This window comes from Balaenoptera borealis (genome assembly GCF_965194805.1).
Source record: "Balaenoptera borealis genome assembly, chromosome: 1".
Lineage (NCBI taxonomy): Eukaryota > Metazoa > Chordata > Mammalia > Artiodactyla > Balaenopteridae > Balaenoptera > Balaenoptera borealis.
This window is the reverse complement of record NC_138860.1, coordinates 137,957,600-137,985,332: the sequence shown is the minus strand read 5'-3', so window position 1 is coordinate 137,985,332 and position 27,733 is coordinate 137,957,600. Positions and strand designations below refer to the sequence as shown.

At 35.8% G+C, this 27,733-nt stretch overlaps 2 protein-coding genes across 6 annotated transcripts in view; both read left to right on the top strand.

Moving 5' to 3' along the window:
• LEPROT (leptin receptor overlapping transcript) overlaps positions 1-27,733 on the top strand; it is a 315,620-nt gene that overhangs the window by 86,344 nt on the left and 201,543 nt on the right. The window lies entirely within an intron of this gene.
• The window catches only part of LEPR (leptin receptor), a 125,945-nt gene that overhangs the window by 30,100 nt on the left and 68,112 nt on the right, over positions 1-27,733 (top strand). For 2 of the 5 annotated variants that reach the window (XM_082356529.1, XM_082356530.1), the window contains one exon: positions 23,396-27,559. In XM_082356529.1, the coding sequence (XP_082212655.1) occupies positions 27,454-27,559 (106 nt within the window). In that variant the 5' untranslated portion in view covers positions 23,396-27,453. The remainder of the gene's footprint in view (positions 1-23,395; positions 27,560-27,733) is intronic. The other 3 variants (XM_082356531.1, XM_082356533.1, XM_082356532.1) reach the window with 2 other exon arrangements.

Below are 27,733 nucleotides of genomic sequence, written 5' to 3'. Positions count from 1 at the left end.
CTCTTAAACCTACTTCTATCACTCTTTTGTTTTTAGTACTCTGCCAAAACTATTCCTGTCACTGTCACCGGTGACATCACCTCTCCCAAATCCAGTAGTCAGTTGTCACCTTTGATCTTACTTCACCTGTTGGTAGCATTGTCACAGTTATCACTCTCTGCTCCTTGTAATATTTCTTTGTTGACCTCCAGGACACCATGTACTCTTGATTTTTCCTCCTTCTTCACTAGCCATTGCTTTCTGTCCCCTTTGCTGATCTCTCTTCTGCTCTCAGAGGTTTTAACCTTAGAATATCTTAAGCTGCAGTCCTTGGGAGCTCATTTCTTTCTACACTCTTTGATGATTTCATGCAATCTCTATATTTGTACACTGATGCCTCCAAAATGATAGCTCAAGCTTTGACTTATCTCCTTGAACTTCAGACCTCTGTGTCCACCTGCCTGCTCAACATTTCCATTTGGATGTCTAGTAGACATCTCCAGTTCAGCATGCTCCAAATGGAATCTTCATCTTGCCCAAGCCCACTCTATCTGCAGCCTTCCCTACCTTCATCCTTCACGTTGCTCATGCCCCAAAACTTGGAGTCATCTTTGATATCTCCCATTCCCTCATACCTTAGATGTAACGTGTCAGGAAGTCCTCTTTGCTCTATCTTCAGAATAATTCCTGAATATAATTGCTTTCATCACCTCCATGGCTGTCATCCTAGTCTGAGCTGACACCATCTCCCATGTGGATTATTGCAAGAACCTCCTAACTGGTCTCCCCGTTTTCATCCTTTTCCCTCCATAATCCAGTCTCAAAATTGCAATTAGAGCTCTTTTCTTGCAACATATGTCAGATCATGTCACTTTTTTCCTCCAAAATCCCCAGTGCCTTTCCAGTTCATACAGAGTAAAGTCTTAAAGGACCCAAATCCTTAGAATTACCTATAAGGTGCTACCTGTTTTTTTCTCTCCCATTTACCTATCTGATCTCACTTCTTGCTGTTTTTCTCATTCACTCAGTTCTAGCTACACTGACTGGTCTCCTTGCTATTCTTTGAGTATATCAGAGACCATCTTTGCTCTGGCTGGAAAGCTCTTCTCCCAGATACCACAGGACTTACTCTGTTACTTTCACTTCTTTTAAATCTTTGTTCAGTTGTCTCCTTTTCAGTGAAGCCTACTCTGATTATCACATTTAAAATTGTACATCTTACCTTGCAAAACACTTTCCCCTTTCCTTTGCTTTTCCGCATGTACTTACTACCTTTAAAAATACTGTATGACTTAATCATTTTTCTGTCTCATTTCTATTAGAATGCAAACTCCATGAGGGTGGATTTTTTTTCCTGTTTTGCTCCAAAATAGAGCCTAGTACTTGAAATAGAGCCAAGCATATAAGGGGAGCTCAGTAATTTTTTTTTGATGATTGAATGCTGTTGCTGACAGTGGATGTTGTTTGTTTGTTTTCATTACTGGATATATTTTATTATATGAATATAATACCTTTATTTTTTACTCATTCTGTTTAAGGATATTTGGGTCATTTCTGTCCTTCTCTCCTTCCCTCCCTCCCTTTTTCCTTTCTTCCTTCTTCCTCCCTCCCTCCCTCCCTTCCTCCCTCCCTCCTTCTGTCCCTTTCTTTCTTTCACTGCCATAAATAAACCACCTATGATTCTTCTTCTACAAATGTGCTTAGATGCAGGAGTTTCTTTAGAGTATAAAACTGCTAGTCAAATTACTAGAACACAGGGCTTGCAGATATCAGCTTTGTTAGATAATGCCACACTTTTCCAGCATGGGTCCACCAATTTATATTCCTACTTTCATTCCTCTGCATCCCTGCCAAAATTTAGTATTATCATGACCTTTAATTTTTGCCCATCTGGTAGGTATGTATTATATCATTACTCTTTGTTTCTTCAATTACTAGTGAGATTGAGCCTAGTATCTGTAAAAATAGGCTAGGTTATGCTGCGGTAACAGATTATCCCCAAATCTCATTGACTTAATGCAATAAAGGTTTATTTTTCATTCAAGAAAAGTTTCCTCTGGATTAAGGCAACTATCCAGGGCAACTATTGTCAGGTCTAAATTCAGGGAACCTCCGTCATTCTGTAGCTGTACAATCTGGAACACAGGACTTTCCCAGTTGGTATAGTATGGGAAAAGAAAGTGTGGGTAATCATGAACTAGCTTTAAATGCCTCCATCTGGAAGTGACATGAATGATTTACACTCATACTTCAGACGCAAAAGAAGTCATATGGTATGCCTAAGTTCAAGGAGGTGGGGAAGGTTAACCTCTGTTCTAAAAGAAAAAATAAATCTGAGAATACTGGTGAGCAGCAATGTATTAGTTATCCATTTCTGTGTAACAAGTTACCACCACATTTAGTGGCTTAAAACAACAAATACTTACTGTTTTCAAATATCAAGAGTTGATAATATGTGTGGGTCTGTTTTTGGGCTCTGTATTTGTTCCTTTGGTCTCTTTCTGTAATTACTACAGGTTTAAATTGTCTTGCTATCTGGTAGGTAGGGGAGTAAATCCTTCCACTTGGTGCAATTTTTTCAGGAGTGCTATAGCATTCCTTGGCCCTTTACCTTTCCATATACATTTTTTGAATCAGTTTGTCAAGTTCTAAAAAATTAGTACTATTAGTACTAAAAAATTAGTAAATTTAATGGAGATTCTATTGAGATTGTTTTGAGTCTATAAACAATTAAAAGGAAATTGATACCTTGTAAATATTCAGTTCTAGAATCCATGACTGTCTCTCAATATATTTAGGTCTTCTCTAATATGATAAATGTAAACATAGTCTAATTTTTCCCTTAGGAGTCCTTGAACATTACCTTGTTTGATTTATTCACAGGAACTGCATATTTTTGAAGTTATTTTAAATGAATCTTTTCAAAAAATTCATTGTGTTTCTGTTACTGCCATATAGAAATAAACTTGACCTTTAAAAGTATTTTAAAAATAATAGCTTTATTGGACTATAATTTGCATATCATAAAATTCATCCTTTTATAGTGTACAAATCACTGGTTTTCAGTACGTTAACAGAGTTATGTAACCATCACCACTATCTAATTTTAGAGCATTTTTGTCACTCCCAAAAGAAACCCCGTACCCCTTAGCATTCACTCCCCATGCCCCCCCCTCCGATCCCTGGAAACCACTGATGTACTTTCTGTGTCTATGGATTTGCCTATTCTGGACATTCTGGACGAATAAAATCATGGGCCCTTTAGTGAACAGATTCTTTCACTTAGCATGTTTTTAAGGTTTATCCATGCTGTATCATGGATCAGTACTTCATTCTTTTTATGGCCAAATAATATTCCCTTATATGGATATATCACATTTTGTTCATTCATTCATCAGTTGATGGACATTTGGGTAGTTTTCACTTTTTGGCTATTATGAATAGTGCTGCTACTAACATTTGCATACAAGTTTTTGTGTGAATGTATGTTTTCATCTCTTTTGGGTATATACCTGGGAGTAGAATTGTTCAGTCATATGTAACATTATGTTTAACATTTGAAAATCTGCCAAACTATTTTCCAAAGCAGTTTTCATCATTTTACATTCCCACCAGCAATGTACAAGGGTTCCAATTTCTCCACCTCCTTGTCAACATTTGTTACAGTTCAGAACCTTGATTAAGCTATCATAGTGGATGTGAAGTGATACTCATTATGGTTTTGATTTGCATTTTCTGATGACTGATGATGTTGAGCACCTTTTCATGTGCTTATTGACCATTTATATATCTTTTTTTTGAGAAATGTTCTTTGCCTATTTTTTAATTGGACTGTTTGTCTTTTTATTGTTGTGTTGTGAGAGTTCTTTATATAGTGTACAATCGCTTTTGAGATATAGGATTTCAAATATTTTCTCCCATTCTGTGAGTTTTCTCACTTTTTTGATGGTATCCTTTGAAGCCCAAGGGTTTTTAAGTCTAGTTTATCTATTTTTATACTTAATTTCAGTCTAAGAAGCCATCACCTAATTCAAGGTTGCAGAGCTTCATTTCTATGTTTTACTTATAAGAATATTAGAGTTTTAGCTTTTATGTTTAGGTTTTTGATTACTTTGAATATATGGAATGAAGGAAAGGACCAATTTCATTCTTTCACATTTGGGTATCTACTTGTCCCACCACCATTTGTTGAAAAGACCATTCTTTCCCCATATCTAAGTGTCTTGTCAAAAATCATTTTGCCAAAAATGTAAGGGTTTACTTCTGGAATCTCAACTCTGTTACATTGATCTATATTTCTATCTTTATACCAGGTACCACACTGTCTTGATTACTGTAGCTTTGAAGCAAGTTTTGAAATCAGAAGTGAATCCTCCAACTTTTTTCTTCTTTTTCAATATTGTTTTAGCTATTCCCTTGCATATATCAATACATATGAATTTTAGAATCAGCTTGTCAATATATATACAAAATGTAGCTATAAATTTGAAGGGATTGCATTGAATCAATTTGGGAAGTATTACAATCTTAATAACATTGTTTTTCAGTCTGTGAACGTGGGATTTTTTCCATTTATTTAGGTATTCTTTAATTTCTTTCAGTGATGTTTTATAGCATTCAGTGTACAAATAATTGCACTTCTTTTGTTGAAAATATTCCTGAGTATTTTATTCTTTCTGATGCTATAGGAAATGGAATTATGTTTTAATTGTATTTCAGATTGTTCATTGCTAATGCACAGAAATAGAAATGATTCTTGTACATTGATCTTATATTCTGCAACCTTGCAGAACTTATTTATTAGGTGCAATATAGTTTTTGTGAATTCCTTATTATTTTCTACATACAAGATCATGTCGTCTGAGAATAGAGATAGTTTTACTTCTTTGTTTCTAATCTGGATGCCTTCTGTTTCTTTTTCTTGCTCAATTGCCCTGGCTAAAACCTCTAGTTGAATAGAAAGTGCAGGTGAATAACTTTGTGTTGTTCCTGATCTTAGCAGGAAAGCAGCCAGTCTTTTACCATTAAGTATGATATTAGCTATGGGTTATTCATATGCAGCTTTATCAAGTTGGAGAAGTTCTCTTCTATTCCTAGTTGAATGTTTTTGTCATGAAATGGCATTGGAATTTGTCAAACCCTTTTTCTATGGACATGTCATGTCTTTTATTCTATTATTATGATTGATTGATATGTTGTTGATTTTCACATTTTAAATCAAACTTGCATTCCTGAGGTAAATCATATTTGGTCATAGTGTATAATCCTTTTTATACATTGCTGGATTTGGTTTGCTAGTATTTTTGCATCTATATTCATAAAGGATTTTGGTCAGTAGTTTTCTTTTATCGTGATGTCTTTGTCTGGTTTTGGTATCAGACTAATACTGGCTTCATATAACAAGTTGGGAAGGGTTTAAAATGCTTGGTTTTAGGTAGTTATATTTTCCACCAGCAATCTTGCTAAGTTTTGTAATTAAGTTAAACAACTTACATATAGATACTTCAGGATTTTCCACTTTTCTTGTCATTCATGAATAATGACAGTTTTGTTTCTTCCTTTATAATCCTTAAACCTTTTCCACTTCTCTTTCTGCCTTGCCTAGGACCTCAGGTATAATGTTGATTTGAAGTGCTCACAGGGGAAGTCATTTCACATTAAGAATGATGTTTCTTTCTGACTTTGAATTTCCTCTCAGTACTGCTTTATCTGCATAAAATAATTTAAGTTTTGAGATGCTTTTTTCACTATCATCAGTTTAAAATATATCTTTTTTGCCCAATGGCTTACTTTTTTTCTTAATATCCTAATATATGGCATTTGTGTAGTTATATTTTTGCTATTTTTTCTGTTTTAAAAACACCGTGGACAGAGAACGTGGTCTGTATGATTTTAGTCCTTTGGATTTGTTTGTAACTTGCCTTATGTCTTTGTACGTGGTCAGTTTTTGTAAATGCCCCATTGGTGATTAAAAATAATATGCTGTCTACAGTTTGGGGGAGCAGAGTTCAATGTATGTCAAATTTGTTAATGTTTTTGTTCAAGTATCATTTGTTAGTATTATTTCAATCTCATATATCCTTACGTATTTGTGTCTGCTGTTCTATTCATTCTTTAGGAGAGTGTATTAAAATTTTCTACCATATATGTGGATATCTGTCTTTTTCCTTGCGGTACTCTGAATTTTCACCATATACATTTCAAAGCTACATTGTAATAAATATATGTTATTTTGAGGTTATACTACACGTACACATTTAAAATTATTATATATTCCTGCTGAACGGATGCGTTCATTAATTTGGAGTGATTCTCTTGAGTTATATTTCTGTTTTTGTAGGGTTTTATTAAAGGAATACTACTTTAAAATATGTATTTATATGTTTAACAACCTTTTTCAATAGTTCTGACTTATGATTATCCTCATGCTTCCTGTTGGCTTTAAAATGAAAACCAGAAATATCCACTCTTGTAACCCTTCAATCCACATTGCTGATGTGCCAAGCTTAAAGATGTGATTGATGCCATTGTAATATTTTTAAGTGAGATTTAGTAGATGTTTATAAGAAATATCAGACACAGAAATAATGGTTATGTAGTAAAAAATCCCTGTCAAATTTAAGTGCCATCAACTTGGAAGTTTAAAATCTTTTTTAAAAAAAATATTTATTTATTTATTTGGCTGCGTCAGGTCTTTGTTGCGGCATGCAGGATCTTCACTGCAGCATGCGGGATCTTTCGTTGTGGTGCGTGGGCTTCTCTCTAGTTGTGGTGCCCAGGCTCCAGAGCACTTGGGCTCAGTAGTTGCAGCGCATGGGCTTAGTTGCCCCGTGGCATGCGGGATCCTAGTTCCCCGACCAGGGATTGAACCTGCGTCGCCTGCACTGGAAGGCAGATCCTTAACCACTGGGCCACAAGGGAAGTCCCTAAAATCTTTTCCAGAATATGAACACTGAATATGTCTAAGGTAGGCTATGTGAAATTTTTGTGGATATTGATTCTCACTGAATGAAAGTCAGCATGTCACTTATTCTTCCATAGAACTGATAGGCTAGATTCTTCCCACTTATACAATGCTATCGTACCAATAAAGTGTCCTCCAAAGTGAATACAGCCCACTTTCAGTTTTGCCTGGCATTAGCATCTTTAAGTGGTCCAGTCGGCTGGGTTAAAGCTGTGGCTTTGCTGAGTGTAGCATGGAGACTCGCTGAGGAGAGAACAGAGCTGTGGGGACCATTGTCCGTGGATGGTCTTAAAGGAGAGAGTCACGCATATGAGAACTATGTTAATGAAATTTTCTGGTACCCTGTGGACCTATTTAAATCAGACTAGAGTACTATGGACTAGCAAATAAAAATGACCCAAATGGAGACACCCTAAAGGGGCATTGTGACATTGATATTAATTTTTAAGTCTTTGCCAATTAGAGAGAAAATCCAGAAACAGTACAGACTTACAAATCTGTATATATATATGTGTGTATAACAGTGAATGAGAAAGATAAAGAGAGAAGGAGGAAGGGAGGGAATGGGAAGAGAGAGAGACAGACAGACAGACTGACGGACTGACTGACCGACTCTACTCTTGGGCTAATAATTTCTATAATGTTTATGGAAATGTATAAATGTTTTATCTATTTGTACTAGATAATAGCTAAAGATGTGAGCCAAGTAAGGATTCTCAGCGACGTCTATAATGGTATTATAATAGGCTTTAAAATGTGAACTCATGTTTAAGAACAGCTGTTACCAAATAGCTGTTTAGTGAAGGCATAGGACAACTTAGTTTTTCTCAGAATTATATTTCCTCGTTTTACTTTAACTAGCACCTGTTATTTGGGTGTCTAAACCTATGAGATAATCAAATAATTAGACTTCTGTATGCACCAACAAAGTTTCTGAACCAAACTGGTCAGTGTGTAGGAGATGAAAGAGAAAATAAATTATACACACACATATGTGTGTGTGTGTGTATATGTGTTTATGCATAAACAGAGAGAAAACATACTGGCACATACATAATAAGCACCTGATAATTGTAGTTGCTGTTATATTATGAAGATGTTATCTGTTAGGATCATGACCTACCCAGGAGGTAGCTGAGTATTTCTCTAGTGACCTGGGTGTCTTGCAGTAACACTGCTGGTTACAGGTCTGATCTGAGAGAAGAAAATGTTCTGTTAAAATAATACTTATGATATGCTTCACGTTCCTCCCCATTCTTCAAGAGGCAGTTAAACCCTCACTCCTCTCTGAAATCTGTTATGATTTATCCAAATTAAAAGTAATCTCTGATTCCTCCTAGTTACCGCTCTTTCTAGTTAGTTGTAATTCTTTAAATCTAAGACATCGTGGATTTTTAAGATACACCACTGCTTTTGTACTGCTAAGAAAGAAAAAGCTCTGCCTATTTATTTTACAATGCTTTCTCATTGTTTAGAATTTTTGTTTTATATCTACTGAAAGAGCTCTTTTAGAATTATTCAGGTAAAGATTTTTGTTTAAATCATATCACTCTTATAAGGAAAGTAAAAGTCAAAGAAATCCATTAAGGAATTCTTTTTGTTATTCAGAATCCGGTTTTTCTGAATCACTTTTCAACTCAGTGTTGTTGATGTCAGTATTCTCCCAAATGGTATCATACTCTGGGTTATCAAGACTATTTACTATACAGCACTTCAAAAAAGAATGCTTCACTATGGTTTCTGAGATATTCTTCTTTTTTCTTTTTTTTCATCTGTTCCCTTGGGAGAGGGGGACTGTGGCCCAGGGGAATGCTATTTGTGGGCTCTTATTATTATTTTTTTTTTGAATATTTGAATTTTATTTTATTTTTTTATACAGCAGGTTCTTATTAGTCATCCATTTTATACACATCAGTGTATACATGTCAATCCCAATCTCCCACTTCATCCCACCCCCACCCCCACCCCCACCGCTTTCCCCCTTGGTGTCCATACGTTTGTTCTCTACATCTGTGTCTCAACTTCTGCCCTGAAAACCGGTTCATCTGTACCATTTTTCTAAGTTCCATATATATGCGTTAATATATGATATTTGTTTTTCTCTTTCTGACTTACTTCACTCTGTAGGACAGTCTCTAGATCCATCCACGTCTCTACAAATGACCTAATTTCGTTCTTTTTTATGGCTGAGTAATATTCCATTGTATATATGTACCACATCTTTATCCATTTGTCTGTCGATGCGCATATAGGTTGCTTCCATGACCTGGCTATTGTAAATAGTGCTGCAATGAACATTGGGGTGCATGTGTCTTTTTGAATTATGGTTTTCTCTGGGTATATGCCCAGGAGTGGGATTGCTGTGTCATATGGTAGTTCTATTTTTAGTTTTTTAAGGAACCTCCATACTGTTCTCCATAGTGGCTGTATCAATTTACATTCCCACCAACAGTGCAAGAGGGTTCCCTTTTCTCCACACCCTCTCCAGCATTTATTGTTTGTAGATTTTTCGATGATGGCCGCTCTGACTGGTGTGAGGTGATACCTCATTGTAGTTTTGATTTGCATTTCTCTAATAGTGGTGTTGAGCAGCTTTTCAAGTGCTTCTTGGCCATCTGTATGTCTTCTTTGGAAAAATCTCTATTTAGGTCTTCTGCCCATTTTTGGGTTGGGTTGTTTGTTTTTTTAATATTGAGCTGCGTGAACTGTTTATATATTTTGGAGATCAATCCTTTGTCTGTTGATTCGTTTGCAAATATTTTCTCCCATTCTGAGGGTTGTCTTTTCGTTTTGTTTATGGTTTCCTTTGCTGTGCAAAAGCTTTTAAGTTTCATTAGGTCCCATTTGTTTATTTTTGTTTTTATTTCCATTACTCTAGGAGGTGGGTCAAAAAAGATCTTGCTGTGATTATGTCAAAGAGTGTTGTTCCTATGTTTTCCTCTAAGAGTTTTATAGTGTCCAGTCTTACATTTAGGTCTCTAATCCATCTTGAGTTTATTTTTGTGTATGGTGTTAGGGAGTGTTCTAATTTCATTCTTTTACATGTAGCTGTCCAGTTTTCCCAGCACCACTTATTGAAGAGACTGTCTTTTCTCCATTGTATATCCTTGCCTCCTTTGTCATAGACTAGTTGACCATAGGTGCGTAGGTTTATCTCTGGGCTTTCTATCTTGTTCCATTGATCTATATTTCTGTTTTTGTGCCAGTACCATATTGTCTTGGTGACTGTAGCTTTGTAGTATAGTCTGAAGTCAGGGAGCCTGATTGCTCCAGCTCCATTTTTTTCCCTCAAGACTGCTGTGGCTATTCGGGGTCTTTTGGGTCTCCATACAAATTTTAAGATTTTTTGTTCTAGTTCTGTAAAAAATGCCATTGGTAAGTTGATAGGGATTGCATTGAATCTGTAGATTGCTTTGGGTAGTATAATCATTTTCACAATATTGATTCTTCCAGTCCAAGAACTTGGTATATCTCTCCATCTGTTGGTATCATCTTTAATTTATTTCATCAGTGTCTTATAGTTTTCTGCATACAGGTCTTTTGTCTCCCTAGGTAGGTTTATTCCTAAGTATTTTATTCTTTTTGTTACAGTGGTAAATGGGTGTGTTTCCTTAATTTCTCTTTCAGATTTTTCATCATTAGTATATAGGAATGCAAGAGATTTCTGTGCATTAATTTTGTATCCTGAAACTTTACCAAATTCATTGATTAGCTCTAGTAGTTTTCTAGTGGCATCTTTAGGATTCTCTATGTATAGTATCGTGTCATCTGCAGACAGTGACAGTTTTACCTCTTCTTTTCCTTTTGTATTCCTTTTATTTCTTTTTCTTCTCTGATTGCTGTGGCTAGGACTTCCAAAACTATGTTGAATAATAGTGGTGAGAGTGGACATCCTTGCCTTGTTCCTGATCTTAGAGGAAATGCTTTCAGTTTTTCACCATTGAGAATGATGTTTGCTGTGGGTTTGTCATATATGGCCTTTGTTATGTTGACGTAGTTCCCTGTATGCCCACTTTCTGGAGAGTTTTTATCATAAATGGGTGTTGAATTTTGTCAAAAGCTTTTTCTGCATCTATTGAGATGAACATATGGTTCTTCATCTTCAATTTGTTAATATGGTGTATCACATTGATTGATTTGCGTATATTGAAGAATCCTTGCATCCCTGGGATAAATCCCACTTGATCATGGTGTATGATCCTTTTAATATGTTGTTGGATTCTGTTTGCTAGTATTTTGTTGAGGATTTTTGCATCTATATTCATAAGTGATATTGGTCTGTAATTTTCTTTTTTTGTCGTATCTTTGTCTGGTTTTGGTATCAGGGTGATGGTGGCCTCGTAGAATGTGTTTGGGAGTGTTCCTTCCTCTGCAATTTTTTGGAGGAGTTTGAGAAGGATGGGTGTTAGCTCTTCTTTAAATGTTTGCTAGAATTCACCTGTGAAGCCCTCTGTTCCTGGACTTTTGTTTGTTGGAAGATTTTTAATCACAGTTTCAATTTCATTACTTGTGATTGGTCTGTTCATATTTTCTGTTTCTTCCTGGTTAAGTCTTGGAAGGTTATACTTTCTAAGAATTTGTCCATTTCTTCCAGGTTGTCCAGTTTATTGGCATAGAGTTGATTGTAGTAGTCTCTTGGGATGCTTTGTATTTCTGCAGTGTCCGTTGTAACTTCTCCTTTTTCATTTCTAATTTTATTGATGTGAGTCCTCTCCCTCTTTTTCTTTTTTTTTTTTTTTTTAAGAAATTCACGTTCTTTTATTTATTTATTTATTTATTTATGACTGTGTTGAGTCCTCGTTTCTATGCGAGGGCTTTCTCCAGTTGCGGCAAGTGGGGACCACTCTTCATCGCGGTGCGCGGGCCTCTCACCATCGTGGCCTCTCTTGTTGCGGAGCACAGGCTCCAGACGCGCAGGCTCAGCAATTGTGGCTCACGGGCCCAGTTGCTCCGTGGCATGTGGGATCTTCCCAGACCAGGGCTCGAACCCGTGTCCCCTGCATTGGCAGGCAGATTCTCAACCACTGCGCCACCAGGGAAACCCCCCCTCTTTTTCTTGATGAGTCTGGCTAATGGTTTATCAATTTTGTTTATCTTCTCAAAGAAGCAGTTTTTAGTTTTATTGATCTTTGCTATTGTTTTCTTTGTTTCTATTTCATTTATTTCTGCTCTGATCTTTATGATTTCTTTCCTTCTGCTAACTTTGGGTTTTGGTTTGTTCTTCTTTCTCTAGTTCCTTTAGGTGTAAGGTTAGATTGTTTATTTGGGATTTTTCTTGTTTCTTGAGGTAGGCTTGTATAGCTATAATCTTCCCTCTTAGAACTGCTTTTGCTGCATCCCATAGGTTTTGGATCGTGTTTTTATTGTTATTTGTTTCTAGGTATTTTTTGATTTCCTCTTTGATTTCTCCAGTGATCTCTTAGTTATTTAGTAACGTATTGTTTAGCCTCGATGTGTTTGTGTTTTTTACGTTTTTTTCCCTGTAATTCATTTCTAATCTCATAGCGTTGTGGTCAGAAAAGATGCTTGATATGGTTTCAGTTTTCTTAAATTTACTGAGGCTTGATTTGTGACCATAGATGTGATCTATCCTGGAGAATGTTCCATGCGCACCTGAGAAGAAAGTGTAATCTGCTGTTTTTGGATGGAATGTCCTATAAATATCCATTAAATCTATCTGGTCTATTGTGTCATTTAAGGCTTGTGTTTCCTTATTAAATTTCTGTTTGGAAGATCTGTCTATCGGTGTAAGTGAGATGTTAAAGTCCCCCACTATTATTGTGTTAGTGTCGATTTCATCTTTTATAGCTGTTAGCAGTTGCCTTATGTATTGAGGTGCTCCTATGTTGGGTGCATATATATTTATAATTGTTATATCTTCTTCTTGGATTGATCCCTTGATCATTATGTAGTGTCCTTCCTTGTCTCTTGTAATATTCTTTCTTTTGAAGTCTATTTTATCTGATAGGAGTATTGCTACTCCAGCTTTCTTTTGATTTCCATTTGCATGGAATATCTTTTTCCATCCCCTCACTTTCAGTCTGTATGTGTCCATAGGTCCGAAGTGGGTCTCTTGTAGACAGCATATATATGAGTCTTGTTTTTGTATCCATTCAGCAAGCCTGTGCCTTTTGGTTGGAGCATTTAATCCATTCACGTTTAAAGTAATTATTGATATGTGTTTTCCTATGACCATTTTCTTAATTGTTTTGGGTTTGTTTTTGTAGGTCCTTTTCTTCTCTTTTGTTTCCCAGTTAGAGAAGTTCCTTTAGCATTTGTTGTAAAGCTGGTTTGGTGGTGCTGAATTCTCTTAGCTTTTGGTTGTCTGTAAAGCTTTTTGATTTCTTCATCAAATCTGAATGAGATCCTTGCCAGGTAGAGTAATCTTGATTGTAGGTTCTTCCCTTTCATCATTTTAATTATATCATGCCACTCCCTTCTGGCTTGTAGAGTTTCTGCTGAGAAATCAGCTGTTAACCTTATGGGAGTTCCCTTATATGTTATTTGTCATTTTTCCCTTGCTGCTTTCAATAATTTTTCTTTGTCTTTAATTTTTGCCAGTTTGATTACTATGTGTCTCAGCGTGTTTCTCTTTGGGTTTATCCTGTATGGGACTCTCTATGCTTCCTGGACTTGGGTGGCTATTTCCTTTCCCATGTTAGGGAAGTTTTTGACTATAATCTCTTTAAATATTTTCTCGGGTCCTTTCTCTCTCTCTTCTCCTTCTGGGACCCCTATAATGCGAATGTTGTTGCGTTTAATGTTATCCCAGAGGTCTCTTAGGCTGTCTTCATTTCTTTTCATTCCTTTTTCTTTATTCTGTTCCACAGCAGTGAATTCCACCATTCTGTCCTCCAGGTCACTTATCCATTCTTCTGCCTCAGTTATTCTGCTATTGATTCCTTCTAGTGTATTTTTCATTTCAGTTATTGTATTGTTCATCTCTGTTTGTTTGTTCTTTCATTCTTCTAGTCTTTGTTAAACATTTCTTGCATCTTCTCGATCTTTGCCTCCATTCTGTTTCTGAGGTCCTGGATCATGTTCACTATCATTATTCTGAATTCTTGTTCTGGAAGGTTGCCTGTCTGCACTTCATTTAGTTGTTTTTCTGGGGTTTTATCTTGTTCCTCCATCTGGTACATAGCCTTCTGCCTTTTCATCTTTTCTTTCTTTCTGTGAGTGTGGTTTTTGTTCCACAGGCTGCATGATTGTAGTTCTTCTTGCTTTTGCTCTCTGCCTCCTGGTGGATGAGTCTATTTACGGGGCTTGTGCAAGTTTCCTGATGGGAGGGACTGGTGCTGGGTAGAGCTGGCTGTTGCTCTGGTGAACAGAGCTCAGTAAAATTTTAATCCACTTGACTGCTGATGGGTGGGGCTGGGTTCCCTCCCTGTTGGTTGTTTGGCCTGAGGCGACCCAACACTGGAGCCTACCCAGGCTCTTTGGTGGGGCTAATTGCTGACTCTGAGAGGGCTCACGCCAAGGAGTACTTCCCAGAACTTCTGCTGCCAGTGTCCTTGTCCTCACGGTGAGACACAGCCACTCCCTTCCTCTGCAGGAGACCCTGCAACACTAGCAGGTAGATCTGGTTTGGTCTCCTATGGGGTCACTGCTCCTTCCCCTGGGTCCTGATGTGCACACTACTTTGTGTGTGCCCTCCAAGAGTGGAGTCTCTGTTTCCCCCAGTCCTGTCGAAGCCCTGCAATCAAATCCCACTAGCCTTCAAAGTCTGATTCTCTTGGAATTCCTCCTCTCGTTGCCAGACCCTCAGGTTAAGAAGCCTGACGTGGGGCTCAGAACCTTCACTCCAGTGGGTGGACTTCTGTGGTATAATTGTTCTCCAGTTTGTGGGTCACCCACCCAGCGGTTATGGGACTTGATTTTATTGTGATTGTGCCCCTCCTACCATCTCATTGTGGCTTCTCCTTTGTCTTTGGATGTGGGGTATCTTTTCTGGTGAGTTCCAGTGTGTTCTTTTCGATGATTGTTCAGCAGTTAGTTGTGATTCCGGTGTTCTTGCAGGAGGGAGTGAGAGCACGTCCTTCTACTCCGCCATCTTGAATCAATCTCTGTGATTTTCTTTTAAGTCGGTCCATTTTGCAAATTTTATGCTGGCTCTATATTGATCTTAGCAAAAGATGTCCACAGAAGGTTTTCAGATAGCACACAGGGCTCATATTCCTTCCTTCCTCAAATGGTCTTTAAATAGTTTGTTAACTGAAATATTGATGGATTAAAATTGTCCAGTCTGTCATTAGAAAAGCACCCCAGGTTTCTGTGTATGCAATCAATGACAACGAGATCACAGCTGCTACCAGGCCATCAGTGGTTGTAAGATGACATCGATTTTAACAAGGATCCTGGTGTCAGAGGTGTTAAAATATTGTGAATCTTAGAATAGAGGAAATATAATACTACTCTCTCCCTTTGTATTGTACTTCTTGGAGTTCTACTAATATGTCATTTCTGTGAACCTTTAATTAGCTCCTAGGACTTTGTTAGTAGCTACTTTCTTTGAAATCCATTAGTACTTAATTTAATTAAAAGGACAAAATAATAATTTTGCATGAAAAGAATCCATGCACATGGTTACAAAAGCCTACTGTAATAAAACACAGTGGCACCTTGCCCCACTCCCTTCACTTTTTTATTCCTGACTTTGAGAACAACTAACTTTAATCATTTCTGGGTTTGTTTCCTCCTTTGGCTACCTCTGTAGGGCTATATAATATGCTTATATTGACTTTTTTCCCTTTTCTTTTCATTTATCAACTTTAAACAAGTACCATAGTAGGAAAGAATTTAGCTTACTAATTTCACCTTCTTTCTCTGACCCTCCTCTACATATAATTATATTAATTTTCTGACCTCTTTTATTGGTTCCGTTTATAATTCCACGACCATTTCTTGTTCCATTCACTACAGATGGTTTCTCTTGACTCCCTACTTTATGAGGTTGGGATATTTCACCCTTTGCCTTCTCCCCATCTCTCCTTTTATAATTATACCACTCCAATTTTGACAGCTGTACAGTGAGAATATTGATAATATGTTATGCTTAATATTTGTAATTAAATTTTTCATTTTTGTCCATTGGTTAGGCCAAAAAGTTGAAAAATAAATAAATAGCAGCATTAATGTTATTGTGACTTTGTAAGTATTACTCATTGCAGAACCAGGAAGAGTTCTAGGATTATTTCATTCAATATGACTTCTCAGCCACCCAAAGGAGAATGTTCCTAGAATCAAGGTTAAGGGGATTCTTTCTTCTTTCAAATGGATTTTTTAATTCCAGCATTTGCTCAAAATTGTACCATATTTTATTTCAATTCATATTTAGATCAGGACTTTTTAATAAGGCTTTTCCCAGTTAGCTGAATTTTTTCTTATTGGGAGAAGATATGTGAGCCTTGTTCATTATGTCTTTAATTTTAAGTTTTTTTACTCATTCCCTTTATTTTTTGGAATCCATTTCATTCTTCTTTTTGAAGCTTATTGAATGCATATTCTTATTTGGACTAGTGGCTTCAATTTTGAACTAGGGCTTCCTTTTTTCCCTCGTGTTATTCTGGTTTTTTGTTTGTTTTATTTTCAAAGTTTTGCAGCTTCAGAATCATATTATGCATTAAGTTGCCTTCTGTCCTCACCTTTTTCTTGGCCATTTCCTTTCAGCGGTCATCTGTACCCCATCTGCTATCTGGACAGGTCATTCTCAAGTCTGCAGAGTCATCAACTGGGTTGTAGTCAAGCTTTCCTGGCTCCTGAGTCCCTGAATCCCTCTTTCTTGGTTTATTCCTCATTTTGCTGGAATACATCATAAAATTACCTCTGAGAAAGAGATTCACGGGATATAAATTTTCTAAATCATTGCATTATTGAAAATATATTTGTTTTGCTCTGATACTTGCTTGATTGGCTAATAGAATTTTAAACTATAAATGATTTTCCATCAGTCATTACTGGATTGTTTTCTAGAATTCAGTGTTTTGAGATGAAACATTTGTTTTAATTCTGTTTATCATTCCTTTAGTGATTTTTTTCTCTCTGGAAACTCTTCCTATCTTCTCTTCTTCTTTACTCTTCTGCAATTTCTTAATGATATGTTTAGGAATGGATTTTTTTCCATTCCTCTTTTATGGAACTTGGTAGAATTTTTTTTTTTTTTTTTCTTTCAGTTTGAAGACTTATGTCTCTTATCAGCCCTGGGAAATTTGCTTATATTATTTCGCTGATCATTTTCTCTTTATTCTTTTTTTCTGTAAATGCTATTGGTTGGATATGAATCACTTGACTTTATTCCCCTCCCCCCCCACCTTGGGGAGGAATTAATTATGCAAATGTGTTTTCTAACCTTTCCATTGGAAAAAAATTTTCTCAACTATTCCTTTTTTTTTTCCCCCAAAGCTCTTTCTTCCTCTGATATTCCTTTGTCAGAAAAATCTTTGAGTTTATGGGTGCAAAGTCTTTTGACACATCCTCATTAACATTTGTTAAAGCTACTTTTTTTCCTCTGATTTATCTCTGTGTCCCCTGTGGTAGGTTTTCTTTTTCTATCTTTCTTTTTACAAAATTTTTCCATTATGCTGAAGACTTTCTTCATGTCTTAGCTCATGTCTCCACTCAGGGTGGCTTTATGTGAAGAAATAAGAAGAATGTGAATTCTGTGTGTATGGGCATTGTTTGCCATCTGACAGGCTTCATTTTAGGCACTTGAGTAAGGAGCTGCCATTTATGCTGAAGGCTTATCCCCTTAAGTATCAGGATGTATAAGGTCTTTACCATGTTGGTGCCAAGCCTATACTAGAAGCCCAAGTTCTCCTCAGATAACTTGTATTTCCCCCCCTTTATCATATAGGAGTATAAAGGACAATTATTTATTCTCTTTGGCCATTTGACACCTTTGAATATTTTGTTTGTGTTTGGGGAATTCCCCACATTATAGATCCATATTTTACCAAGTTTTCTGGCTGTCTGAAGGTAGATTGTGAATTAGGTTTTACCACTTAGAGGCATTCATGCCAGATTTTAGATGAGAAGTGTGGGACATGAAGGGGCAGATGAGCTCAGAAGAACTCAGAGGTAGTAGGCACTATGGTTTTAGTCATAGCATACAGTGTCCTGTTGTGGTGTCAGCGCTGTCTTTTCTAGAGCAATTCTACATTAGATATTGGGTATGGTTCTTGACTGTGTGCTTTACTGGCTGGGTTCTCTGGTCCTCACCGAGGTTCTGTGAGGTACCCAGTAATCTTTATTAAGTTCCTTTTCTACCGTTGACTAAAAAAAATGCACAATGTGAGAGTTGTAAGTTAAGTTTTATTTGGGGCAAAATGAGGACTATAGCCCGGGAGAGAGCCTCTCAGACAGCTCTAAGAAACTGCTCTGAAGAGGTGTGTGGGGGGGCAGTATATATGTGATTTTGGTGAAGGGGGTACGTGCAATCAAGCACACATTTTGGCAGAGGGTAGCTGCTAGTCACGAGGATCAGATGTCTCCGTTAATGACTGTGCTTTTCTAGATGTGAGAAGATGCAAGAAATTGGGCTCATAAAGTCTTCTGAAAATATCTAACTATCTGAAGGCCTGTTCTGCCAGGTTTTCCCAGAGCGCAGAGTACCTCATTCCTGATCTCCACCCTGAACTCACTTCAGGGTGTGTTGAAGGTCAGCGACTACAGTGGCTAATGACTTCATTCCAGATAGCAAGTGACAGTTTTCAGTTGGCACTACTTAAACTAGCCAGAGTTGATTTTGGTTGTTTGCAAACCACTCCACTGACAGTTACAGGGAGCTAGATTTTGTTGTTTATGAGAGGATAAAGAAGTCAAACATTACATATAGAGACCAAACTATCCAACATCCAGGGTTCCCCCAAGCAAGTTTGTTTCCTCATTGATGACAGAGCCTTACCCAAATGTCCTAGGTAGTTCCTTCCTTCATTCTACTTTGTTAGTCTTTGTTTCAACTTCCAGAAGTTTGTTTAAATCTCTTTTTTGCTGCTGGTCCCGTCATTCTCTCTGTTCTAAGTGGATTGACTTTACTATAATTCTAAAGGCATCTCAGGAGGAAAAGAAGATCAGTTTGTTTAGTTTGCCATCTTGAATCTGAAGTCCCATGACACTTTATTCATACTGGAATTATAGTACTTTGACATGTAAAATAATAAAATAATGTCAGTATAAAATAAAAATTAAAAAATAATATTATTTCTTAAAGTAAATGATGATTTCTTCTTAATTTCTGTATTTGTAGCACCCCATGTAATAACTTACATTCTACCAAGTATTCAACTAATATTTGAACGAGTTGATTTATGTACAGATTTTAAGTTACTTTGTATATCGGTAAGATGCCTGTTTTGACTCAACTGTGTTGACTTTGGTACCTAGGTCAATAAATCATAGCTTATTACTCTAATTTCAAGGAATTAATTTGCAACAAGAACACACAATTAGAGTCATATCAGGAATTAAAGAGCTCGAAATTATGTTTTCAAAGGGACAAATGCTTATACCAGGATGAAGGAAGAAATTTATTGTTTAATTAAAAAACTAATTTAAGTCTATAACAGCTACTTAATGGGAATAACATGACCAATTTCCATCCTAAGTGAAGAAATAAAAGTAAACATACTTAAAATAATGAGGTTACTAGAAATAGACCAGGCTATATTTGCTAAATTTTGATACTCTAAGAGTGTTTTTCATTTATATTTAAATAAAATGCTTAAATGTTGTTATTTAGGTGAAAGATACATGGCAGCTTCTCTAGCAGAAAGTAAAAGCAAAAATTAGTGGCAGATGGAGCTCATTGAGTTTGTTCATCAAAACAACAGTATTGCCAGAATTGCTTTTCTTACTCGTAAAATTTTCTACGAATCTAGAGACTTTTTGAGATCATTGGAGAAAGTTGTAGTTAATTTCTTTTCTGCCCAAAGACTCATTCAAACACTAATTGAGACTATTCTGTTTATATATAAGTAGAATTTGATACATAAAAATAACACAAAAGTTCTCTACAATAGATGTTAAAGTCTGATAAAATGATAATTTATGTAGAATACAGATTATTATTTTTCCTTTTGTTTTAAGTTTAGTAATAACTGAAGAGTTAGTTAGTGATATGTTTAATATGCTTTACTATGTTTAGTATATTATGCAAATTGAATTAGTGCCTGTACATCCAGATACAATGGATGTGTCGTTTAGATCAGACTATGGGTGAATCTTCGTATAGTTTACTAAAGATTTCTTCAGATATTTCAGATAAGACACATTACTCCTTTTAACTATCAATGTAGAATGATTACATTCCAGGAGAAATGTTAGGCCGTATTATCTCAAGCTCCTCATAACTTGATGTCTATCAATGACTCAATTCATGGAGCTATAGTTATAGAGGGATGTGCACTTCATTTACCTACATTAGGAATTCTTAATCTGGGAGATTTGGATAAATTTCAGAGCGTTTATTAACCCCTTGAAATTATAGCCTTAATTTTAGGTATATGTGCCTCCTCCTGCCCGTTGGTACATTGCTCTCACCAAATTCTCAACAAGGTCAATGATCCAAAAATAGTTAGGAATCACCATTCTGAAATTCTCTCTGATATTACGACAGTTTCTCAAAGAGCTGTATCTGGATGATATTAGAATGCCTCTTTTAAAGATTGCTTTTATTCAATTTTGTCTTGGTGTGATACCACCAGCCTATTTCGAAGGATATTTCAAGAAAGAGTCTTATCTTGACACTCACTTATTCATTTCTTCACTCATTCATTCAGTTACTATATATGGAGCACCTTCTGTATGAGAGGCAGGCTTCTATGTGGGAAGGATATCATGAAAAGGACACAGTCAAAAAATCCCTTGGAGTTTACATTCTAGCAGGAAGAGTTAGAAAATAAGCAAGAAAAATAATGAACCATATTCATGTTAGATAGTGTTAAGTAATAAGGAGAACAAAAGTAAACAGAACAGCAGATATGACATGACGGGGTGGGGAAGGTGTTGGAATTTTAGGTAGGCTGTTCAGGGAAGGCTCCTCTGAGAAGGCGACTTGAGCAAAGGGGAGAGCAGCAGTTGATGAGGTCAGAGGGGCACTAGAGATCCAGGACCTTGTAGTGTTGCACAGGACTGGGACTTTTACTCTGAGTGAAAAGGTGAGCACTGCAGTGTTTTGGAAAAGAGACATGGGCTGACCCATATGTTAACAAGACCATTCTGGCTGCTGCATTGGAAACAGATTGAATTGGGGAGCAAGGGCTGCAGCCAGGAGACCAGTTAGGAGGCCCTTCTGATTGTCCAGGGAAGAGATGATCGTGGCTTGGAGCAGGGTGTTGGCAGTGGAGGGAGTGAGAAATGACTGAATTTTTAAATTCCCGTGAAACTCGGTGCTGTTAGGATACCTATGAGGACGTTACTTGTTATCTTATGAAGTTACTCAGGCAAAATTTCTTTCTGTTCTTAGTGTTAGATTATTTTTCTAGATTATTCGTACTTTCCCCCTAAACTGTTGGTTTCACTTTAAGTTCTCTGAATTTAAAAAAAGTCTTAAAACAAATTAAAAGCTCATCTGTAGGAAGTGAATTTCAATTAATGGCGTTTTGTATATTATACTCATTTTGGTCATCTTACCATTAACTTTCCCTTTGCTTGATTTTTTTCCTCACAGTTTTAAGATATGTCATTTTTTCTCTATTATTTACGTTTTTATAAACCTCCTCTTATATTCCTTTCTGGTACAATTTAGGGTGGATATAAATATTTCTTTCTTTGTGTCTATGTAAATATCACCTTTCACAGTCTCTTCAATGTTACGGCTATGCCCTCTTTACACTTGTGATTGTTACTCTGTTATAGAAGAGTGAAACCTGATTGCAAGAATTCAAACCTAAGAGTAGTTTGTGTTTTGCCTGGAACATTAAATAAAAGAATGATTGTCTTATGTAAGGAAGAACAATATGATGTATTGTTGATCCACTTGACTCAGTAGATCAGTTGAGTTAACAGTGAGTCAAATCAGTTGTTGGACTGAATTACTTAGTCACTAGTCAGTTCAGTCGAAACACTTAGTCTAGTGATATGTTGCATTTATGACACATCCTGATTATGAAATTGACCTTGGGTTGGTTTTATGAGATAATGTTGTATCAGAAACAAGTAGCATAAAAAAACTGGGAGGACTTTGCACACATTTAATACCATTAGATAATTAAGATTGCACACTGAACCGATTTCTAGAAACCCTAAAGATACATTCTGATGTCAAGTGTGTAAAGAACCAAAATCCTGGTGAAAAACTCAGTCTGACAAACAAATTTATGAGACTACAAAATGGTCACACTCGTCCATCTTTTTCCTAAGAGTCATGTAAGTTGTGAACTAAACAAACACGTTTTTCTGTTTGCTCATCACATGCTACCAGTTCTCAAATATGACTTATGAGACATGTTTCTCACTCAATACTTTATAATATTCTTTCTGCTCAAGCTGTGATCACTGGTTTAAACCAAAGTCTCCCCAGAATCATAGGCAGCTCTGAAAGGGATTGTAGAGATCGTCCTTCGGTCTGATTTGTAGATGAGGAACCTGAGGTCTAGAGTGGTGACGTCCCAAGTCCTATAGCTGATTAGTCAAAGAGCCTTGATTGGCACCCAACATTCCCGACGCTTAATTCAGGGCGTTTTACCTCAGATTAATTTTCATATAGTGAACTGAATTCCAAATATGAGATAATGAAAAAGACTTGGACATCAAAAGCCTTTAGTGTTCCCTTACAAATCTAAGCCCAATATGTTAACATAGTAGTACAAATAATCTTATTCATAATATATTCAAATTGAGTAGAACTCATGGGGAAGTTTGTCTCTGAAGTCATCCCTATCATCTGCATATATGAAGCCATCAGACTTCCCTTCAATTACTGATAACTCGCCAATGTGAATGAATATTACCTCATTTGCAAATGAACGGGGGTTTCCAAAAGCATATGGGAAAATTTCCTCGTCTTTATTGGAAATAAATGTGCAGTGCATTACCTATGCTATAATCATTTGGCTTTGTAGTATCATAGTAAAGATAAAGGCTTTAGGAAATAAGAGAAATTTAAGAACTGAGCACACACAAAAAATGAAGCGTGTGATACTTATAATGTTAGATCAGCTGTACATATTTAATTAACATTGTGAGCACTTTTGTTTAGTTAAAAATTCAATCTCATCTGTGATACCTGTCCTGATTTGTCATGTCATAAAGGAACATTGCCATTTTTTTGATTAAGCCATGTATGAATGTATTGCTTATATTTTAACTATGTAAAATAGCATGTGCATAGGAATGAATCTATAACTTACAGTTTTACGTTAATGTTAAACACTGATACTGATCCAGAGTATTATAGAGGATTACAATTTAAAGAATTCTTAATTATAATCCTTTTCCTTTTATATTTTTCCACAGACGGCTTGTGTATATGTCAGTTTTTTTATGTGCGTGTGTATTTGTTTTAGATTTACTGTTTTTCAGGCGCACTTCTCTGAAGTAAGATGAGTTGTCAAAAATTCTGTGTGGCTTTGTTACATTGGGGTAAGTTATTTGCTTTTTAAGTATCCATATATGAGGTAGAGATTTTGCCCTTAGAGATGCTGTTTCCTTTAATGGCTAATCAAATTTCCCATTTCCAGTTACGAATTCTCTTGCTTATGATTAAAAATGCAAACCAAACAAACGTATAAGTGTGAAAATGAAAACTCTTCCCAACCTCCTGGAAACAATGTGATGTGTATCCTCCCAGGAACATAACACACACACACACACACACACACACACACACACACACACATTCATATCTCTAGTTGCAAAAATAGAACTGGTCTATACATTCTGCATTTTTCTTTTTTCCACTTAACAGCTTTTCAATTTATCATCGCAACTATTCTTGCCAGTGTTTACTGATTTACTAATTTGTTTAATGGTTGCATGACAATGAACTGTATGAATGTGCCTTAAATTATAAATTTATTTGAACAATTCCCATTGATAGACATTTCTTTTTCCATAACAGATAATGCTACATTGAAATTCGTATACATATATCTTTGTGTATTTGGAAGAGTATTTCTACAGATTAATTCCTAAAGAGGAATTTCTGTGTTGAGTAGTAAGCACATGTTTGAATTTGATAGATACTGTGAAATCTTCTCCACAAAGCTCTGTGCCTTTTGCAGTCCCAACATGAGTGTATGAGTGGTATTCCATTGCGTTCCTGCCAAAGATGCATGTTATCATTCTTTTACCTTTTTGCCCTGTCAAAGCAAAATACAACATCTCACTTTAATTTTATTTATTTGGTTATTTGTAAGATTGAGTACTGTTTAGTGACCATTTCTATTTTTTTATGTGATTTTCTAATTCAAATACTTTGACTATTTTGTTGTTGGATTTTATTTGTCTCAATTGATTTTTAGAAATTTCTAAAATGTAGATATTTAGCTCTGTATTAGTCAAAGTTCTCCAGAGAAGCAGAACCAATAGGATTTGTATATATCTAGGATGAGGTTTATTATAAGGAATTGGCTCACATGATTATGGAGGCTGAGAAGTCCCAAGATTTGCAGTTGGCAAGCTGGAGACCCAGGAGAGCTGATGGTGTAAGTTCCTGTCTAAACAATGGCAGGTTTGGGACCCAGGAAGAGTAAAGTTTCAGTTTGAGTCCAAAGGAAGGAAAAGACTGATGTCCCAGTTCAAGCCTGTCAAACAGGAGGAGTTCCCTCTTACCGAGTCATTTTTGTTCTATTTAGGTCTTCAATTGATTGGATGAGGCCCACCCACATCAGGGAGGGCATCTGCTTTGCTCAGTTTACTGGTTCATCCAGGAACAGCCTCACAGACACACCCAGATTAACATTTGACCAAATGTCTGAGCGCCCTGTGGGCCTAGTGAAGTTGACACATAACATTAACCATCACAAGCCCTAAGAATTTATTACACTTTGCAAATTTTTTCTCCTTGCCCATCATTTATTTTCTAACTTGGTTTTCTTTTACAGTGCAGAATATTTATACATACACATTAACACCCTTATACATACTTGGAAACAAGATATCAAGACATTTAAATATTTTAATTTTATTTAGCAAATGTAGCATTATTAAATTATGAATATGTATATCAGATGATAGTCAAAACTTTAATTGTCTGTATCCAGGAGCAGTTTACTTGGTGATAATATTTAAAATAAATGGCTACCATACAGAATAACAGATTTGTTCTAAAATGGAAAGGAAATGTCATTTTAAATGGTATTCCCCATTATGACTCTGGTAAACAATGACAAGATAATGTTATAAGGGGATATTATCAAGGGATGGTGTATACCTTGGGAATTCCCACCTTGACTATCACCAGAAGAATGCTTTCAAAAATTAAATGTATACTAGTCTTCCTCCTACCTATTCCTATCTCTCCAATATCCTCGAGAGAAAGCTTAATAGACATTTTTTTAGAATCTTGTGTTTTAAATTTCTGTGAAGCATAGCAGGCTTCTGTTGGAAAGTAGTCACACAATGCCAGTGACTTTTGAGTATATAGTTGACCCTCGAAGAGCATGGGTTTTCGCAGGTCCACTTATACTCAGATTTTTTTCAGTAGTAAATACTGCAGTACTGCACGATCCAAGGTTAGTTGAATCTGCAGATGCAGAAGAACTGTGTATACAGAGGAACTGTGTATAGGGAGGGCCAACTATAAGTTATATGCAAATTTTCCACTGCTCAGAGGGTCAGTGCGCTTAACCTCTGCATTGTACTATTCTCAGTTGTTTCTTACAGCATTCTAGAGATATTTTGATTTTTTTTTTTAACTCAAATCATCTATCTAGACTGTGTTCCAAGTTTTTGAAATTAAAGTCAAGCTATCTTTAAGAAAACCTATTTTCTCTAGCAACCATTACCTGTGTGTCAGCTAGTTCTGGGCATCTTTTTGGCTACTCTAATCTTTTTCTTTTTTAAATTTTTATTTTATATTGGAGTATAGTTGATTAACAATGATGTGTTAGTTTCAGGTGTACAGCAAAGAGATTCAGTTATACATATACATGTATCTATTCTTTTTCAAATTCTTTTTCTATTTAGATTATTTCAGAGTATTGAGCAGAGTTCCCTGTGCTGTACAGTAGGTCCTTGTTGGTTATCTGTTTTAAATATAGCAGTGTGTACATGTCAATCACAAACTTCCAATCGTTAAAAGTGCTCTTGGAGCTTTCCTTGTTATAAATACTGTTCTTTGTCATTTTAGCCATATCTATATTTACTGAAAATATCCAGGATAATTCCACTGTTACAGATTTCAGAAAAACTAGACCACAGAGGGCTATCAAAGAGTGGTAACATTCTCTCTTACATTCTCTATCTAATTTTTATTAGGCTCCATGCTAATGTTTCACATTGGCTTTTCAAAAGGTTTGTGGTTTGGTCAAGTTTTGTGAATTGGAAGAGGTCTGGGGCCTTGATATATAACATATGATAGGATGATAACAGATGTCATATGATAACATGATAACATATGCCTTCAGATGAATATATTTCCCTCTTTGGAGGGAAAGAAATATCATTTGCAAAGGAAGCATGTAAACAAAATAGAATCATCTTTTAATTAAACTAATTCAGTAGTTACTATGTCTAAGACATTCATTATTACATTTTAAGTTTTAAATACTTCTTTGAGGATTTTAGGCTAATTTCAGTTCAGCCAACCGAATCTTCCATGTGCAGCTAGAAAATATAATGCTTTTAATTAGTACCGATACATATTCATGGTTTTGTAAAATGAAAGAAATACCCAGTTCTCTTTTTAGTAAGTTCTACTTTCAGAAATAAATGTTAGAAGGATTGAAGTCCAAAGGAACATAGTTGCAGTGAGGATTCACTTTTGGTGATGTTATAATACCTAATTGTTATCAGTGTGGGAAAAATAATACTAGTTGTGTTAATCATTTTTGCCTTAATTTTTGCATCTGATACATGTTTATATTAATTAACATTAATAGAAAGTTCTAGAAACCAAATTGTTAACAGTCATTACTTGTGTATTTGAATATTTTTACATGTATTACTTTTGTAATTTAGAACAATACTTTTGTGAATTTTTTTAAAAATTTCTATTTTCTTACATTTTAACGTTTACCATAATCCTTCAAAAGTCTCATTCTATACAAATCCATGAAAAATTCTTAGAATTTTCATTCTTCATTACTTTGTATATGAGGAAACACAGCTGTTGGATAGTTAGGGTAACTTATAAAAGAAAGAATTATGGAGAATTCATTATTTTATTATCAAGCAACTACTCATTAAAAAACAAGTATCACTTTTGAGGATTTTTGCGGGGGGTACAGGATTATAAAATTGTTCTTAATTTTATGTGTCTAAAAAGTGATAAATTGTCTTTAATCAGCAGTGGACGTTTCCTGTAAGAAGTCTGTCATTGTGCATCAATTATTGGAGAATGCATTAAGGACATGTCTTATATGATGTCATATATCTGGAGAACCATGGGCAGATTCAGGAAATCATCCAGCTGTCCTGATGTTGAAGACAAACCCTTTCTAAAAGCACTCAGTGAAAGTAGTGTTAACATTTTGGTGTTATTCTCATTAAGAAATATTAAAACAGCACATTAATGTTTGCTTATATAATTGCACATCCAGATACCATTTATGCTGGAAGTTCATTAGAATAATTTATTTTTTAGAAAAGGAAATTGGAATATTTAGCTATAATTTCCTATCATTAAAATAT